The sequence below is a fragment of the Strix aluco genome, chromosome Z, assembly GCF_031877795.1.
Source record: "Strix aluco isolate bStrAlu1 chromosome Z, bStrAlu1.hap1, whole genome shotgun sequence".
NCBI classification, from domain to species: Eukaryota; Metazoa; Chordata; class Aves; order Strigiformes; family Strigidae; genus Strix; species Strix aluco.
In genome coordinates this window covers 84184207-84203475 of record NC_133971.1, presented here as the reverse complement: position 1 = coordinate 84203475, position 19269 = coordinate 84184207, and the positions used below count along the sequence as shown (strand labels likewise).

The 19269-nt window shown below is 36.8% G+C and overlaps 1 protein-coding gene and 1 non-coding gene across 4 annotated transcripts in view; both read right to left on the bottom strand.

Moving 5' to 3' along the window:
- Nucleotides 1-19269, bottom strand: part of ZFR (zinc finger RNA binding protein) — a 41648-nt gene that overhangs the window by 15644 nt on the left and 6735 nt on the right. For 2 of the 3 annotated variants that reach the window (XR_012621519.1, XM_074811665.1), the window contains exons 3-11: nt 12213-12495; nt 10236-10380; nt 9270-9488; nt 7746-7993; nt 6535-6726; nt 4341-4641; nt 3213-3406; nt 1223-1342; nt 105-250 (exon numbers count right to left, since the gene is read on the bottom strand). Coding sequence is in view for 2 of the 3 variants with exons in the window: in XM_074811665.1 (XP_074667766.1) it covers nt 105-250; nt 1223-1342; nt 3213-3406; nt 4341-4641; nt 6535-6726; nt 7746-7993; nt 9270-9488; nt 10236-10380; nt 12213-12495 (1848 nt within the window). In the remaining variant the exon portion in view is untranslated. The remainder of the gene's footprint in view (nt 1-104; nt 251-1222; nt 1343-3212; nt 3407-4340; nt 4642-6534; nt 6727-7745; nt 7994-9269; nt 9489-10235; nt 10381-12212; nt 12496-19269) is intronic. The other variant, XM_074811666.1, reaches the window with a different exon arrangement.
- LOC141918923 (small nucleolar RNA SNORA66) lies at nt 15072-15208 on the bottom strand. The gene has a single exon (XR_012621840.1). It is a non-coding gene; the product is annotated as a small nucleolar RNA SNORA66 (small nucleolar RNA).

The window sequence follows — 19269 nt, the reverse complement described above, 5'->3', positions numbered from 1 at the left end:
TTCCCAAAACAAGTATTCAGAAGAAGTAACTACAGAAGCGGAGTTAGTTTTAGATAATCTGACTGCAGCTTTGTCTCATTCATTGATAAAACAGAACGCATTACCTCATTTCCATCCTCCAGCGTTCTTCCTCTTCTCGCCTTCTCCAGTATTCTTCTTTCTGCATCTGTTTCCTCATCTTCTCTTCTTGAATTTTTCTTGCTCGAATACTGGGCTTTACTTCTACTTGTAAGTCTGGGTTTACTTTTTTCTAGTTCAGAAAAATAATGAATGAAATGCTGTTTTTCTTCTTCTCAAGATTACAGAGTTCTTTTGACATATTTAATACATACTATGGGTCTATGATAAAATCAAGGGGAGTAAAATGCAGTTTTAGAACGGCATTGAATGAGTAGTTAAAGAAAAAAATCTGTGTCCAGTATTTTAAAGAAATAGCAACATATTACACATAGCATGAGTTCCCTCTTCACTTACATGAGAACAATTTTGAGAGCACATTGCATTGTGCATCACTTGTCTTTTCTTGGGTTTTATTTTTCTTTTTGTTATATTTCTTTTCATTGCAATTATTATTACAATATTTATTATTATTATTATATTTTATTTATTAAACTGTTCTTATCTCAACCCACGAGTTTTACTTTTTTTCCAATTCTCCTCCCCATCCCCTGGGAGGGGGAAGGAGTGAGCAAGCGGCTGTGTGGTGCTTAATTGCTGACTGGGGCTAAACCACACCACCACATTAGATTCATTCAGTATAATCTTACAATAATCAAAATGCACACCATATGTCAGTACAGCTGTCTCCATTCATGACTAAAAAATCTTCAACATTTGTTTCTCAAATGTGTCCACAAAGGGTTTGTGTGGTTTATCCTGCCAAAAACATTGAGCACTACTATTTTACACTACTTGAAATTCACGGTTAACAACATAAAGAATCTACTGTTGTTTGCATACGTTGTACCATATTTTAATGTTGCAAAGGTTGCCTGGGAGCAATGTTCAAAATGTTTAAAAAAAACCAAACCAAAACACAGTTTCACAGTCTGCATTACTTCTTTAAAGACTATAGTCCCTAATAAATATATTTATCTACCTTTTTTTATATGCTGTTTACTCAGAGTAACTACTTTTATCTAGTCTTTAAATGTAAGAATGTATCATCAGTCAGCTGACATCTGATGGATTTTCAGACAGAAGCACTACCATTTCTACTAACCTTATACTGAAGTCTGTGCCGCCTCCCTTTTAAGTGCATCTCCTTGGCATTGGGATCATTAAAACTGCATTCACAAAGTTTACAGTGAAAGCGGATCACCTTTCCTTCATCATTTCTTACCTGGAAAATAAAGTTAACACATTTGGCTTTTCTTTTCAAAAAAAAAAAAAAAAAACAAAGCTGATGTAAAACCAAATCTAATTCAGTGACAGTGAATAATGTCTTCCTGTCTCAAAACATGCTAAAAAGTTCACACAATAACTGAAAGAAGGCAAAGTAGAACTTTCAATTCTGACAGACACACCATTGTGCTTGATAATAAACAAAGAAGAGAGTTCTTCCATTCCAAAGAGCCCACAGCTTTAAACTTGAGCCTGAACATACTGAGCTGAATAATTCCAAACCTGCAATCATGAAAAATTTACGTCAGACTTCATTCACGTATCTCATGACATCCACATGAAGAATGCCCCACTGAGCATAAAAGAAATGTGAACAATACAAAAATGTAACCATATGCACAGCTCTTTGCAGGTTCAATGCCTTGTCATTCTTATCTTCAAGGAGGACCCAGGGAATTACAGGTCTGTCAGCCTCACCTCGATCCCTGGGAAGGCAATGGAGCAGCTGATCTTGGAAACCATTTCCAGACACATTAAGGACAAGAAAATCATCAGGACAGTCAGCATGGCTTCATGAAGGGGAAGTCATGCTTGATCAACCTGATAAACTTCTGCAATGAAATGACTGGCCTGGTAGATGAGGGGAGAGCAGTCGATATTGTCTACGTGGACTGCAGTAAGGTCTCTGACACAGTCTCATCATAATATCCTCATACACAAGCTGCTGGTGTATGAGCTGGATAAGCATACAGTGAGGTGAACGGAAAACTGCTTCAATAGCCAAGCCCAGAGGGTGGTGATCAGTAGAATGAAGCCCAGTTGGAGGCTAGTAACTAACAGTGTACCCCAGGGGTTAGTACTTAGTCCAGTCCTGTTTAACATCTTCATTAATAATCTGGATGATGGGGCAGAGTGTACACTCAACAAGTTTGCTCATGACACAAAACTCGGAGTGGCTGATATGCCAGAGGGTCGCGTTGACATCCAGAGGGACCTTAAGGGGCTGGAGAAATGGTCTCACAGGAACCTCATGAAGTTCAGTAAGGGGAAGTGCAAAGTTCTGTACCCAGGGAGGAACAATCCCTTGCACCAATATATGATGGGGGTCATCCTGCTGGAAAGCAGCTTGGTAGAAAAGGACCTAGGGGACCTGGTGGACACCCACATTGAACACGATCCAGCAATGTGCCTTTTCAGCAAAGAAGGTTAATGGCATCCTGGGCTGCATTAGAAAAAGTACTGCCAGCAGGTTGAGGGAGGTGATCCTTCCCCTCTTAACTCAGCACTGCTGAGGCCACACCTGGAGTCCTGTGTCCAGTTCTGGGCTCCCAGTATACGAAAGATATGGACATACTGGAGAGAGTCCAACAAAGCACCCACAAAGATGATGGACTGCAGCATCTCTCCTATGAGGAAAGGCTGAGATTGCTGGGACTGTCTAGCCTAGAGATGAGAAGGCTGAGGGGTTGCTTCTTAACATATATAAATACCTGAAGGAAGGGTACAAAGAGGACAGAGCCAGGCTTTTTTCAATGGTGCCAAGTGGCAGGACCAGAGGCAATGAGCACAAACTGACACATGGGAGGCTCCCTCTGAACATTAGGAAATACTTTTTTACTATGAAAGTGACTGAGCACTGGCACAGATTGCCCAGGGAAGCTGTGGAATCTCCATCCTCAGAGATATTGAAAAACTGTCTGGACATGGTCCTGGGCAACGGCTCTAGGTGGCCCTGCTTGAGGAGAGGGGCTGGAACCAGATGACCTCCAGAGGTCCATGCCAACCTCAACCCCTCTACGATTCTGTTTCATGTTGAACAAATTTTCACTAAAATAGTTAAAAAGTAATACACATTTTCATATCAATACCTCCTCCACATAGTCATGGCCCACTGGCTGGACATCACTTTGCAAGGCAGCAAGAGTTGTGGGAGTCACTGGTTCGGCTGCTGTGTCTGGTTTTACTTCTTGTGTTTGTACTGTAGCAGCAGGAGTTGTTTTAACACTTTCAGCTGATTTCATTTCTTCCAGTTTACTTCCTGTTGTCTGAAGCTTATTGCCACCTACAAATTAAAAAAGTTAAATTGTTAACTTTTATAAAATGAGAATGTGATTACACATGATCTGCAAGCTGAAGACTTTATTTGCAAACATCAATGTTCTGGCCAAAGCATTATCAGTCTTTTAAAATTAGTTAAAACTTAAACATATTTTAAATATAATTAAGGATTTTTTAAAATAAGTTTAATAACATTCAAGTTATTTAAACACTTCAGTTTTTTATTTTAATAAGAAAAACTATTGCTTTATGTAATTGCAATTTTCATTGTTCATTTTCATGTCTTTTCAAAAAGGTAGGACTGAATGGGACCAACTCACTGAATATATTTTAATAATCTCTTTTTTGTCATCAGAGAATTTTTTTTTTGGTAAATGGATGAAAAAAAGTACTTCAAAACTTTGTAACGTTTGTACTAATAAAGGTAGTATACTCTCAGTGTTGAAACTGCGTAAGTCTTTCCTTCAAGAGGAGGATAGCTTATTGTGAAAAGCTGTTTCCCATCTCTAAACATCTGTCATGCTCATTTCAAAAGTTTCCACTGTTAGATTTCCACTGTTACAGGGATGTTTCAGTTACCCAATTATCAACTGCCAAGCTACTGCAGGTTGCCTTAACAGTCCAGGCTGTAAACTGAAATTAGGACCAACTGGACAATAAACTGCAATATTCCAGCTGCTACTACATAAGAAACCAAAGGTGGGAGGCTTCTTATGAAGGTGGGAGAAGCTGCCAGAGAGGTCAGGTGGAGACAACCAGGCAGAAAACACCATAAATTTTGAAGCAAAACATTTATACACATTCTTATTTTCACCTGTCAGTAATTCTCTTAAACACAGTTACTCATGCATAAAGTTCACTAAATACATTTGTATTTGCTGCACTAAGTCTTAAAAAAACCACTATAGAATAGGTTAGGTTTCAAAATAAAGACTGACTTCTGTACTTGCCAACAAAGTTTATTTTCGGTGTAGATATTTTCTTTACAGCTATATTAGCAGCAGTTGAAGATGTTTTGTTGTTGGACGCAGTGTTAAGTGGTGTGTTTGCCGTGGGAGTAAGGATCTTCACTGCAGAGGATGCAACAGAAGAGTTCACAGTACTGCTGCTAGTTGCTATATTTGAAGCAGAGGCAGTTGCTTTGGAAGCAGATGTGGATGTTGAGGAAGTAGCTTGGGTAACCACATTTGGTTCAGTTGAAGGAATGGGTTTGCCAAGTTTTGTGTGCAACTTTACTACCTGCAAGAATGAGAGAAATTCATAATATGATCTGCCTCGGATAGCTATAAAAATTGATGATACACAAACATCAATATAACTAAAAAAGTCAATATAACTACAAAGTCAGCTATTGCTTCTTTACAAAAAGTGATCTTGGGGGGGAAAAAAAAAAAGATGGACACGTAAAAGCTCTTGTCATCTGTAATAAGGAAACAGTTAATAGTTGTCTTACATTGCTTATTTCCATTAGAAATTCAGACATTTACTCCAAAAGCTGCATAGATGAGAACAGAAAGCCAATAAACTCACAAGCCAGTACAACTCAAGGAAACATTTCGCTTCAACTGTTTCAATGTGATGGTTTGTTGCCTGGTTGCTTTTTACTCTCCCTCCATAAGTGTAGTAGATGGGATAATTTTAGTTCCAAATAGCATTTGTAAAGATTTATTTAATTCAGATTGAACAACAGTGCCTCTTTTGATCAGTACATTTTAAGAGTATTCATATTGAAAGAATTTCCAGGTTACCTAGCAAAATTGAAAAGATTCCTTAGCCAAAGGTTTGGTTTTTTTTTTAAAAAAAACAGAACACATCTGCAGGGATAGTTAAGGAGGATGTGAGAGGCTTATTTCAGAGCTCTTTAGTAATCTCATAAGAAGTGAAGAGGTACATGTTTATTCTTAGAAGTAATAAGCAGAGGCCTCTCCACAACATGCTTGAGATAGAGGACTTCTTGGTGACAGCTGACCATCACCTGAAAAAGTAGTGCTTGTAGTCTATAAGCACAAAACATGCAAAATCAAAACTAAAGACTGCGTTTTGAAAATAGCAGTAAAAAAATACAAATCCGCGAGACCTGCCTTTAATGTAAACACATGTACGTAGTCATGACATGCACACAACTGTATACATACACTTCTTAGACTTCTGTTCTTATTTTTTAAAGCATGTTGCCCATCTGAATACAGACATATTAGTGTCACACAATACTACGAATTTAGGTTCAAGCAACTCTTCAAAATTACTTTTTCCCAGTGGAACGCACAAGATTCTTCAGTGTACCACAGAAATAAGAGTCCTCTTCATTTTTACACTGATGACAACCTAAAGTAGCAGTGGCTAGCAACTACCTATGAAGAAGAGAAAGCTACATCCAAATATGTAAGAGTTGAATATTAATACTGTATTTGTTACTGACATTAATCTTTCCAGAGGTATGATGAAAATCTGTAATATCTAAATACACATTCTACACTGCCATTGCATTTACTATTGTATGGCCAAATTTAAAACACAGGTCACAGGGGTGTGAGCCTACAGTCTTTGTTTCAGAATGTCCATCTAACTGCACCCAAACAGTAGGGAAAAGCATGCTTACTGGAAGTCTTTCAAACATACTCATTATAAAGTCTACTACAGGACACTATTTCTTGCTCCCATATGCCAATTTGCTTTGCAAGAAATACCAGGGAGTGATGCATAATAGTCCTGGCACTTGGCACTGACTCAGCTTATGGTGTTTCAAAGTACACTGAAAGCTTCACAGCACCAGACAAATAAGACATATGTCAAGAAAGTCTTGAAAAGCATCAGGGGGTACAAGCATGCTACTGCATGTCCTCACTGACTCTTTTCCTCATCTTACTCTACACACCTTCTTCCTACGATTTACATACTTTCCCCAATTCATTGTCTTCTCATTGATACCATGGCAGTATTTTTCCCTGCTTTCTCCCAACAAGACCCTTCTAATAGTGAGCTTAAAGATAAGTTTGAAACAAAAAGCAGAACTAAATGTCTTTAAACAATTCAAGTTATATTGTTCCTGCATATTTTCTCTTCTCAAAGATGAGAAAAAAATAATGAGATATACAACTGACTTGTGTAGTACGAACAAGAGAAAACTCTTACTTTCTGGTGCTTGGCTCCACGGATATGGGCAGCATAAGCATCTGCCCCTGTGCAAGACACATCACAAAGCTCACAGCGCAACTGATTCTGAGTTCCACGAGCAGAAGTGCTGCTGTTATTGGTGTTCTGGGAAGCTTTTAATGCTGCTTCTTTCTTTTTGTGTTTCTGGCCTTCTAAGTGCTCTTTGTAAGTCTGTTTAAATAAACAATACACACACAATAAGCTGTCTTTGTACTGCTCGTTCATCATTCATGTGAATATATGTAATACAGATCATAGCATAAAACACATGCTTTGTGTAAGAAATACATCCTACACTGAGCATTTCTTCCATATGACATGCTCTAAGGCATTAGCCTTAGACACTTCTAAGACCAAGAAGTTTTCTTTTCCACCACCAGGATTCCATTCTAGGTAATAAAATATGGGCTTTTCTTCTCTTCTCAAATCCTCAATCAAGTACTGGTCAACAGGTATTACCACTGAAAACCTGATATGATTAGAAAATTGCAGTTTCCTGCATTGCATTCAATTATTCTTGAGTTTCAATTTTCCTCAAACTACAAGATCACAGTGATCAAGTGTATCTAGAGGACTTAAAAAAAAAAATCAGTTCTAAGGAAGGTAGTGTACAAATAAAGCTGTGCTGAAAATGAAATGCAGAAGTTGGTATTTGTTCCTATACCAACATTGGCAATCTAGAGAGCAGACAGGGTGGGAAATAATGACAAGTTTACCTAAAGAGTAAGAGCTGTTGTTTGGTCAGGCATACACATTAACACTCTGCATGAGCTAATACCTACTTTCTACTCACTTGCACCCACTACAAAACTAAACTGGGATACTGGAATACAATGAAGAATAAACTTTCAGGCTTACCATTCACAAAATTTATGTAATTCCACAGTTTTGAAAAAAAGTATTTTCTAAGAAGTTTGCTATGCTAAAAAAGTAAATCAAATTCAAAGTTCAGCATATTTCTGAAGTCCAAAGCACAGCTGAAGCTTCTCTGCTGAAGCTCAGGGGATGTACCTTTTTGGCTTCTCACAGGAACTCTTTCTACAATAGCACGCATTTTCATTTAATTATTCCTTTAATAGAAGTACAGAATTATGTTTTTAAAAATTAACAAATATTCTTAAAAGGGTACGTTTTTTAGCTGAAGAAATTATGACTAAAGTGTATAGCAGAGTATTACATAATACGGGTACCTGTGGTCCAGCACAGCTGATCTTACAAACATCACAGTAGTGGATCTGGGGTGGTTTAGGAGGTTGTTTTGGTTTCAGTTGCTTATTTTGGAATGGTGCCTTTTTAGTAAAGGTGGTCCCTGTCCAAGCAGCTGTTGCTGCAGCAGCAGCAGCTGCTGCCGCTGCCTGTTTCTGTTGCTGCTGCTGCTGCTGGTAATAGGACGATGCAGCTGAATACACTGCGGCTTCATAGCCAGAATAAGAGGTACCTCAAAGATCAAAATAAAATAATTGTTACATCACTGTACATCATGTATCAATTACATAATACACCAATTCAAAACATGTTGCATAATAGTTGGGGGTGGGGCAGAGCAGGATATGAACAATTTATTGAGATCTTGTTAGGCAATATGAATTTTTATTCATGTTTCATATAACACTAGTAAATAGCTACCTATTGTATCAGGAATATATTTGATTTTAGACACACCTTTGCAGACATGTAGTTACTTTAGATACATCAAAACATCCCTAAAGAATATGTGAAATTTCCTGGTACACCTGGTAAGACTGAGTATGATGTAACAAGAATTTTAATAAAAGATTTATCAAGGGCCACTTGAAGTAAGCAGTCTTCTAGAACCAGATTCGCTGTTCAAGTTTCCAAATGGCAAAGAGGACAGACATCATGTAGAGGAAGGGGAAAAAAAATGAAGATAAAGCACAGAACAGCCTAGTGCTATTACATTCTATTTCACTGATTTGTTTTAGTAGAGAGAAACTGCTTGCCCGCTAAAACCTTCCTATGTATTCCTTGATTTCTAGTATCAAAGTTGAATAAATCAAGAAAACTGGGCGCTCACACCTTTATGTCAGTTTTCCCATAAACTTTCTACATCTACTGGTTCAACTAGTTTAATCCTCTGATCAGGTTCTGTCTCAGGGAAGTCTTAAAATCCCTTTTTAAACAGAAAACAAAACAAGAAGTTCAAAGTAGCTATAACATGCCAGTTGATTACCATCTGGCCATAAAGTTAACAACATCTCATCTTCAACTACTTTTTGGATTTCTAATGTTTGAAGAAAATTCTTTTTTTCAGCACCCATTCTCCTCACATTTTCAGTCAAGACAGCCCAAACTTACAAGATTTATATTGGACTGCTCTTTCCTGTCTCTAACTGCTGTTTGATGGCAGCATGCTCCCTTCCAATTTCCCTGAGTAATATTTGTGTGGATGAATTTCCTTATTTTTAATATCCCCCATCTTTTCTTTCCAAACCTTACAGTGAGTCGCAAAACACCGCGCATGTAGCGATGCCAACACTTTGCATATTCTCACATGCAAGAAAACAGGCACATATAAACATCAAACCTTTTTTAAAGAAAGAACAAAATATTTTGCCATTATAATGACTGAACTGGTTGATACTTTTTTGTAGACTATGATCTAATTGAACATGAACTGTTAAAATTCTCAGTATTTAAAGCCTCTCCTGTAGCAACTGCAAAGATCCCAGAGACATAATATGCAAAATTCTTACCAGAGTAAGTAACCGCTGTTGTACTGTATGTTGCACTTTGAGTATAGGATGGAACAACAGTAGCTGCAGCTGCCACTGGCTGCACAGTAGATGATACTGGATATATAGAAAACGTAGTAGTTGCTGGACTTGGGGTTGCAGGTTTTATAGCTGTCACTTGTCGTGTTTGCTGGGCTTGGGTATACTGAGTTGCCCCTTGGCTATATCCTGCTTTTGGAGCTAATTAGGATAGAAAATAAAAGTGTATGAACATTGATATGCTTTTGCTGAATGAAATGCAAACTGTATTAAGTGATACTTATCAACATGCTGGGGAATAAATACATAACAAGCGGTCTTTGTTTGGGTTTGGTTTTTGTTTGGGTTTGTGTTGTGGTTTGTTGTTTTGTTGGTTTTTTTTTTTTTTTACAGTCATGGTTATGCACTGTGTACAATGTATCACACAACTGTTTAATACACAGCTCACACTAGTAAGCCTCAGATTTATTTATTTTTAACTGTGCTGCCATGTTCTTAAACAACCTTCTCATTCAATGGTTTTACTAGAGTACACTAAACGAAGTACAGCTAAACTTTCCTATTATTTCTAATTAAAAGTAAATAGGATTTATGCTTTGTTGCAATCATACCAAAAAAGAACTAAGACCTTAAAAAGTCCTTATAATCCAGTTATCATCTGAACCCACCACTGACTACTTGAACCTACTTCAGCAAGGTTTCTAGACAAATCAACAAGAAGCTTGCCTAGAAGTATGTTTTGAGTGTATTTAGTAACCTCATAGATAGATACTTATGGCAATGTTCAAGTTCTAGGTGCAGCAAATTCTTCTATACACTGAGAGTGATTACATGACAAAACTAAAAAAAAAGTATCATCTGGATATGTGAAATATTCAAAAAAAATTTTATGGTATTAAAGTAGTACACAGACTGTATGATGACAGCAGTTTGAATCATGCCACCTACCTGTCTGGTAGTACGATTCAGCTACTGAAGGTTGAGGCTGGGCAGCAGCAGCCACAGCCGCTGCAGTCGCTGTTGGCTGTTGATAGTATTGTTTGCTGTCATAAGCTACAGCTGGGGCGGTAGAGCGAACATAAGAATAGGAATCCTAAAAATTCAGAAAAGAAAAACCAGCAAATTTCTCCTTTAAGTATATACCTGGAGTAATAAAAGTCATTAGCACAGCCAAAGAAACAGTGTATTTTCTTCTGGTCCACGAATTAAAAGAGTATTTACAGATACAGTAGATACAAACAAATGCATTAAAGACATTAAATTTATCTTTACAGATACCTCAGGCCTGAAAACCACCCTGCTGGTCTTTTTCAGACTCAGTACAGGAATTAACTTCACACTATTAAATCTCTTTCCCTAACAAATTATTTTTGTTACTGAAAAGCAACTACTCTCACTAGTTTTTCATGATGACTGTATCAGATTACATGTCTGTAAAATATTAAGGGAAAAACCATCACAGATCTCCACAAAATGTGAATTTCTACAGACCATAATAAATACACTAGTTTACAAACACGGCTCTATATTGGCTTTAAAAATCCCATCATTAACTATACTTTTCTTGGTTATATTTTTTAGAGTATGGAAGTGATACTTTTAAAGTGTTCTTCACTTTTTGGTGTATCAACTAGTCCATTAGAGAACCACATGTAGTCTATAATGGCAAGGCAAGTAGCTTATTTCACACCTCTAGAACTCGTGAGATAGCTAGTAAGCTTAGAAGGGGAAGGCCTGGAATGTACATATGTATGTACACATATGTATAATGTATGTACACATATATGTATGTACATATATTCTCTCATCTTCACCATATTTATGGCAAAGGGTAAGGAGTTGATCAACTGAGGGGTAGCAAGGCATGAACTACTATAGCTGAAATGTACTAGTGTATAAAAATTCTTATTTCCAAGAAATAACAATAGAATCTCTTTTCCATCCAACCTGTGTAAACTGTAATTATTTTTATTTTGTTTAGGGGACTCTCTTTTCTGCCTGAATGAATCTAATAACTGACCTCATAATTATGAGTACACATGCTACTGGAAAGCCTTGTACATTACAATTCATTACTATATGTAACGAATTAAAAAGCTGTACAAAAGAATTGAGAACATGCAGCAATAGAACAGTTCTTTTAAACAAACTAAAATACTATTTAGAATCTAGATAATGCCTTGATAAGTTTAGGACTAAAAAGTTAAAAAATTATTACGAGAGACATACTATTTCAACATCCAAGATGAAAACAGATCACAGTTTCCTTTTGCAGAAGCCTGAACCCACGTGAAGTTAGGCACTGATCTCACAAAGGGTACCCAAAAACTACTCAAAGGGTAGTTTCGCTCCTAGGGCAATCTTCCATCCTCATATGTTTGTGGCACCCAGGAATCTTACAAGGGAACTATTTCTATATCCACTGAAAATTTCTATTGGAATGTTTTTTTCAGCTGCACCAGTTCCATGACCCAGTTTACTGCATGCCACTTGAACATCTAAGCTAGCTGAGACAACACAGTACTACTCCTTTCAGCAGTAGTTTCACAAAAATCACTTGGAGGTAAACACCAGTTCATTGCTTATTGTGTCCATGTATAAATCCTGGTTCCTGCACTACCAGTGCTGATATTCCTCTATATGGGTCATATGACACTGCAGTCACCTCAGATTCTATCAGTTTTTTTCACTACTAAGTAATTTGAATTGCACTCAAACTGATTCACAGAAGAAAAAAATACAAATAGCATCACATTCTTCCATCCAAACAGGCTTCTCCCTTTTAATATATCTTTTAAAAATCATACAACAGAAGTAAGTTTGGGAGAACTTTGTAGAGTACAGCTGATGGTTGGACTCAATGATCCCAAGGGTCTTTTCCAACCTGAATGAATCTATGATTCTGCAATTTTTTTTGGAACCCACCTGGTAATTCTGCGTAGTGACAGGAGGTGGTGGTGGTGGAGCTTCTTGTTGCCTCTGCGTATAACCATAATCTGTAGCTGTGTGTGCTGTAGGATAGCCTCCATACGCCGCAGCTGTTGCAGCAGCTGCAACAGCTACTGGAGCAGGCCTGGCTACTGCAACTGTAGCTGCTGCTGGAGCATAGGCTGCAGTAACAGTGTGTGCAGCAACTGGTGCCTGGTGGACAGTGTAGCTAGCAACTGTAGTTGGATGGGAATAGGCTACACCCGAAGCTGGCTGCTGGCTATATTGAAAAAAGACAGTAAGTAAATAATTAGATTAATCCAACATACTAAGATAATGCCTACACATTTCAAAATCCCAGATTTGATTAATTCTTGTCTGTGCTACAAACAGACCTGGAGCAGCTATCTATGCATACACTTTAATGGCTTTCATTACCTCTCTTCCACCCTCATTAAAAAGAATGTATCATTTTGAAGTTTCTGTGGATGCACACATATCATGCAGGTGATGATTTTCTTAGCAAGGGGAGGTGTTTCTGTTGTTTTTTTTTTCAAGCAGTGGAAGTCTTTCACTCATTCACAAGTCTTTCATTCAAAATAATACAGAAGTCTTAAACTGTTATCTCTTCATGGCTGACTAGTTCTTAAATGCTTTAGTAGTTCCTCAGTAAAACTGACATACCTGTCAAATTAAGAAAAATACTACCTTTCTGTGAGAGCTCATTACTGACCTGCACTTGCATGAAGTTTTTCAATAAACCATATTAAAGTAATGATATTTTAAAGACTTCCATGAAAACTAGCTCAGAACTCTTACATTTAAGGCAGAGACATTTTAAACACACATCTCTGATAGGGGACTTCTCTCACAAAAGTTAAGAATTATAAAAGCTGGCCCCACTCACTTGTACAGAAGTTCACAACATGGAGCATCCAAAGAACAATCAGATCAAGCAAGACAACTGCTACCAAAGCTCTGGCAATCTTTCAAGCACGTGCTGAGACTAATCTGCCTCTATAAAGTTTGCAGGTAGGACATTAGCATGTGGCTCCTTACTAAGGATGAGTAAATATTAACAGCGAAAATAAAAAATGATGGCCTCAAAGGCTTAATTATTTGAACAGAAACTAATATTATTGTCCTATATTGATGGGTGACTGTGCATTACATTGTCCTATACTGATGTGTATGTAACTCCATTATGATTAGAAACTTAGAATAGTTATTCTGATTTTTAAACAAATAAAGTGAGCCGGGTGAAATATCACTATCTGGAACAGTGATATCAAGTCCTGATCAAATGTTTATTCTCAATTTTTTAGTATACTTCCTGCACTGTTGTTCAATAATATTTAAGAATCTTTATAGGGTTTCACATCTCCACAGCACCATTAGAAAATTATTCAAAACCAACTCCATGCTGTCAAGAAGGCAGTATCTCCTATTTTTCAGAAGAAAATAGGAAAATAAAATCTCACTTGAAGCAAACGTACTCAGTGGCATAATGGAATTGCAGTCTGGTTATACTCAAAACCAAAAGGAAGAAGTTATAGTATTTTTTCCTAAAGTCTGCAATATTCTCTCTGACGTAACTACCACAAACAAAGCACCTTAACTATACATACTATTTTTGCAAAAGAAATTTCCATAACTCCCTTGCATTTAGAAATTGTTATTTATTTATAGGAAAACTGATTTCATCATTTTAATTACAGCAGAACCCATGAACTTCAGTGTATTAAAAAAACAGTATTAGAGCAGAAACAGAGAAAATGTATTACTATTGGACCTCTATGCTGGCACTCTACCTTCTTCCCATTGTAGACCCTTGATTGCCTAAAAGACCACTTGTATTCCATCCAAATTTAATTCAGTTGTGAGTTGTACTCACAATTATGTTTCATTTTATTTTCAATTTCTTAGCATAACAGTAGAAGGAAAAGATCTAAACCACTTTGGTGTAGCTCCCATCAACACTTGAAGCAATTCCTTCTACTTGACATACATAGGAAGATTCTGTGTTTTGTCAATTTAAGGTGAGAAATTGCACTCCACCAGAAAATTCAGGAAGACTGTTTTATGATGGTAGAAATTAATCACAGTCTATACAATTATGCTGCATTATCTACAAAACTAACAGTACAGAAGTGTAAAATATTCACAAATTTTGAAGTAATTATCATTATCATATATATCCACTAAAAACACATTTAACTTGAGAAAAGAGACAGCAGACTGTTTAACTCAGACTGCAGTGGAACACATCAGCAGTCCAATATTGCCAACAAGGAAAGTCTTGCTCCACCTTATCCCCACTCTTACTCGTCCCTCCTCTCATATACCAAATCTGACAATGCCATCCTATTCCATCCCTGGTGCTAGTTCTGCTACTTGTCAAGCTATTCAGTGCACTGATTTAACTCATTAATCCAGCAGAAAATGAGACTTTTTTTTTTTGCTGGGCATGTTTTCTAACATGGTAGAAATATTAGAAACATTGGAGCTTAAAAAACAACTCTGCTGAGTGCCAGAGTCCACACTGTTATACCCAGCGAAACAGGGGGAAAAAAAATGGGAGGAGGAAAAGGAACATGGACTTGTCCAGGAAGCATTAACTTGGGTCTTCCAAGTTTCATGAAACTGTACTTAAATTACTACTACAAAACATGATACAGTGCTCACAACACACTATGAAGTAACAGTACCAGCCAGTTTATCAAAAAATATGCTTTTGTTCTCAGAATATGATTAAAGTTACCTGACAGTTTTAAGTATGATCATTATCAGGAAGACCATTAAGAAGATTCTGGTACAGAGAGTTTAATTTCTTCTGGCTATTTTTGTATAGAAATTCCTTATCATGGTATAGAATGAACAGCCCAAATACTTTGATTTCTAAGGCTAATACAGTTCTATGACCATGTTTACTTTAGCAAACCTGTTCCCCTTGCTTCTGCAACATCATGCAGAGCTAGTGATCGAGTTTGCAAGACTGCAAGAAAAATATTCTAGAATTGACTGCTTCCTCCTTTTAAAAAGTTATGTTACATCATGTTATAGAAATTCATGATGACATCTTTTCTGAATTTATGACATTCCTTTTTCTCTCCATGGTCTTACTGAAACATTTTAACATTAAGATGATCATTTTCATGTAATTAATTTACATGAAAAGATTTTCATGCCAACTTCATTTAACTTACAAGAGTTTTTATCCTTATTTGGTGATTACTGCCTCATCACATCCGCTGAGATGAACTTACCACCCCCTGGATTATTTTGCCAGACTCCCTATTCCACTGATCTTTCTTGCAGTTCATCTGTGCACCTATCCTAGTATTATCTATTCTTCTTACTTGACTACAGATGGCAAGAACCGTATGCATCATTCAGATGAAGTTTTAGGTGTGCTACCCACTCTGCTCCAGACACTGCTTTCTTTCCAAACAGCCTAGCTTCTTCAGGGCAGATTCTTGTAAAGTTACCTGTGTATTAACAATATTTTCCTTACATCAAGCATCATGACACATCGTACTAATACAAATAGTAAGTAAGACTCAGAACCAATCCCTAGGTAACTCCACTGCAATTATTCCTATCTGATAACCACTCTTCTAATTCTATCACATCTACCAGCTCCTTCTCTACAATTCTTTTACTAATCTCTACTTTAAGTAATAATTTTCCATACTGCACCACATCAAGTATTTCAACTTAGTCCCAATAAATAAAACTCCAAAAGATTTAGGCATATGATCAAGTTATTAGAGCAACAATGAAATACAGTATGTCAGCTGAGCTATGGCAACAAACCACGTGTGTGTTTTTCACCACAACAAAGGAAGTAATTCAATTTCGTTTAATTCCCCAACACAGTGGGAAAAAGTTGAACCTAATTCCTCTGTATGTTCTATGGGCTAAGGACATGCAAACAGGTACTGCAGCACCGCAGACAGAGAAATTAACTTACTGACTTGGTAACTCAGCCAGTTTTATTTGTAGATCAATAATTTTCTTCCCCAAAATAAATTCTGATATTCTTATTAGCATCTTTGAGTTCAAGGAATTCCAGCTCTCTTCATATGGAAAGATACTCAGTTCAACCAGCTTTATTAACTAGGTGGAGCTTAAAAAAATCACAGAGTAATTGCGTTTGAAACAAAGATTTGGAACTCATCTGTTCTAACCCAGTGCTCAAAGCACAGCTAATTTCAAAGTTACATTAGGTTTCTCAGGGTTTCGTCCAGGCAGGTTCTGATCATCTCCAACAAATGGAAACTGCAAGACTGCTCCAGAGAACTGGTTCCAGTGTTTGAGCACCCTCACTGTCAACTATTTTTGCCTTAGTTTATAAAAGCTTCAGTTTCAGAACAAAACGAGCTCTAGACCAACATTTATATAAGGCAAACCCAGTTTGTGATCATTCCATTCACTGCAGCTTCAATTACAATTGATATAGTGTTTTAACTTACTATCAAAATAAACACCGTTCTTTAAGAAGTGAGTGAAGGACTTGGCAGCTTCAAATTGTATTCTGCTGTATTGCTATCACATTAGCTCTTGTGCCAGAAATTTTCAGTCAAAAATAATACACTTTATTCATACCACACCTGTTTCTTTAGCTGATCATAATATCAACAGTACTTCCCCACCAAGCTGACTTTAGTTTCTATTTTCTAGGAACAACACACATTCTTCAACACTCATCTTCCAGCTCAGATTTCTATTTCACTGTTTTCACTATCCCAGCCAGAGCCAGTTTACAGTCTACATGTTGCGCTCAATTGTCCTGCTCCAGGTTCTGTGGATGTGTGTTTCAGTCAGCTACCGAAGTTCTCTTTGAGTACCTTATGTGTGTTTTCTTTCTCTGTTTTAAACTGCTACATCCATACTGCTATTTCCCCATGCTCTTTGCCTCCTCCTCCCAAATAAGTTTGCTTCTATTCAAAGTTTTACACCGCAGTGTATACCTACCTTGTCCTCATGTTCCACATCCTACTTAAGTAACCTCAAGACTGAGATAATTAATTCTGTATTCACAGTTATTGTATTACAGTGCATGAAAAAAGTATTTTTTGTAAAACACCTTTGACTCAAATCTTTGAATAACACAAATTCTAAATTCTGCTGTCATTAATGATGAGATATACTAATCTTTCTGATGCATCAGTATTAAAACAAATGCCATATTTTAGAAATATCACTATCATATTAAACCTCCTAGGTAAGACTGACTGCAGTGAGCTGTGACCATGTATCTTTCTCCACACTAACCTCCAATTCCCTATCAATCTGGTTTTCTGGGGAGAGGGCAAGTGGCCACAGTGGCTCACAGTCTTGCAGATTTCATCCCAGAACAAAGGCCACAGCAAAAACTGGCCTTGTCCACGTTGCTGTCTGGTGTATAAAACGCCTTTCACTACGTGAAAATAAGTTTTCCCAAGGCAGGTGCATGTTTTGTCCCGACACTCTGCAAGCTGGACATAAGACTAAGACTGCAGCTGCTTTCATTGCATCAACATTTGATACTGCTGTGTACACTGAGAACTGTATAATATGTAAAAATCTTTTTCTCATTTTGAAAGTCTCCATTCAAAAACACTGAAGCATCAAAGAGTTATGAAGATCTCCCTGCCCAATTCTACACCACAAAATCAATTAAGCTATTACTATAGCTTCTCAAAAAAGTGAAATTCTAGGTAGATACTTAGCCAGGAAAATTCCAGCCTGAACACTTGCATTTGCCAAAGTTGTATTAAAACACCAGCAACAAAAAGTCCACACCTTGAGAACAAGCTCTCAAAACAAGGGTTAGTTATCACTACTCTATATTAGTTATTAAAATAAACAGATTAATTTTCTAATTCTGTCAGTAATTTTTATTCCCCTTGTCAAAACCCAGAATATTCAAGCAGCAATTAAAAACCTTTTCTGAACTGCACAAAGATTTTCAACAAGGAAAGTGTAGCAGTGTTTCTGATATAGAAAAGGAAATAAGGGCTTCCCAAGTTAAAAAATGCGGACAGCACACTTAAAATTATTAAGTCCGAAACTGGCTAGGAGGCAGAAATCGCTGCTCAAAAGAAGTACTGGTGTCCACTTAGCAAAACATTGTTTTCCTGTTCCAAAACCACACAGGTTTAACTTAAATAGCTATATAATGTAGGTTTGCAAAGGAGCAACGTATTTTCACAAAAAACCTTAGATGAGAACTTGTGTTGTAACTATTAGATCTAATATAGCAGAATCCTCACTTGCTAGTTACTTTTACATAGCAACACTATAGAAGGTCTTGATTTCCTGTGATTTATTGGCCCAAGAATGACAGAGAATTAAGAGTAATTAAGAAACAAATACTGAATTCTCTTACATAGAACACTCAGCTCATGTCCTTTTTCATTTCCAGCTATTGGCCTTTTCTAGTAAAAAAGTGTTGAGGTTTTTTTTGTAAAAAACTAAATTGAAAGTAGAAAGCTTTATTTTTTGCATGTTAACAATAGCATTATATCAAAGCTTTGTATTTTCTTGATATCTATTTTGCCAGGTAATAGGTTCAAGTAACTTAAAATTGTAAGAGATTTCTTTTCCACATTAAGATATTTATGGAGTAAGTCACATGTTAAGAAATTTAATAAGGTATCTGTAGCAATTATTGTCTGAGGAATACATTTTCAGGAAAAAGCAGTCTATTTCCATATAAGATATATAGCATTAAAAGATATATATAGAGGAAGCACATAAAAGTTTCCCTATTAGCCTTGCTTTCCATTACACTGACTGATTTAATTCAAAAACAAAACCAAATTGTAACTCATGTACATGTAAGCCAAAGAAAAACAAAAATGCTGATCTCGAGTGCATCTCCGTACTAACACCCATTACACACGCATTAACACTGCTGGTATTCCAGCTCTTTTAGGGTGCTGAACACTGAAAACTGTCTTCCTAGAAGTAAAGAACATTTTAAAGTTTTTTGGTTTAGTTTTCTGAAGAGTGCTATTTTGATACAAAAGTTAAGATCAGGACTAAAACCAATTTTGTGTCTATCCAG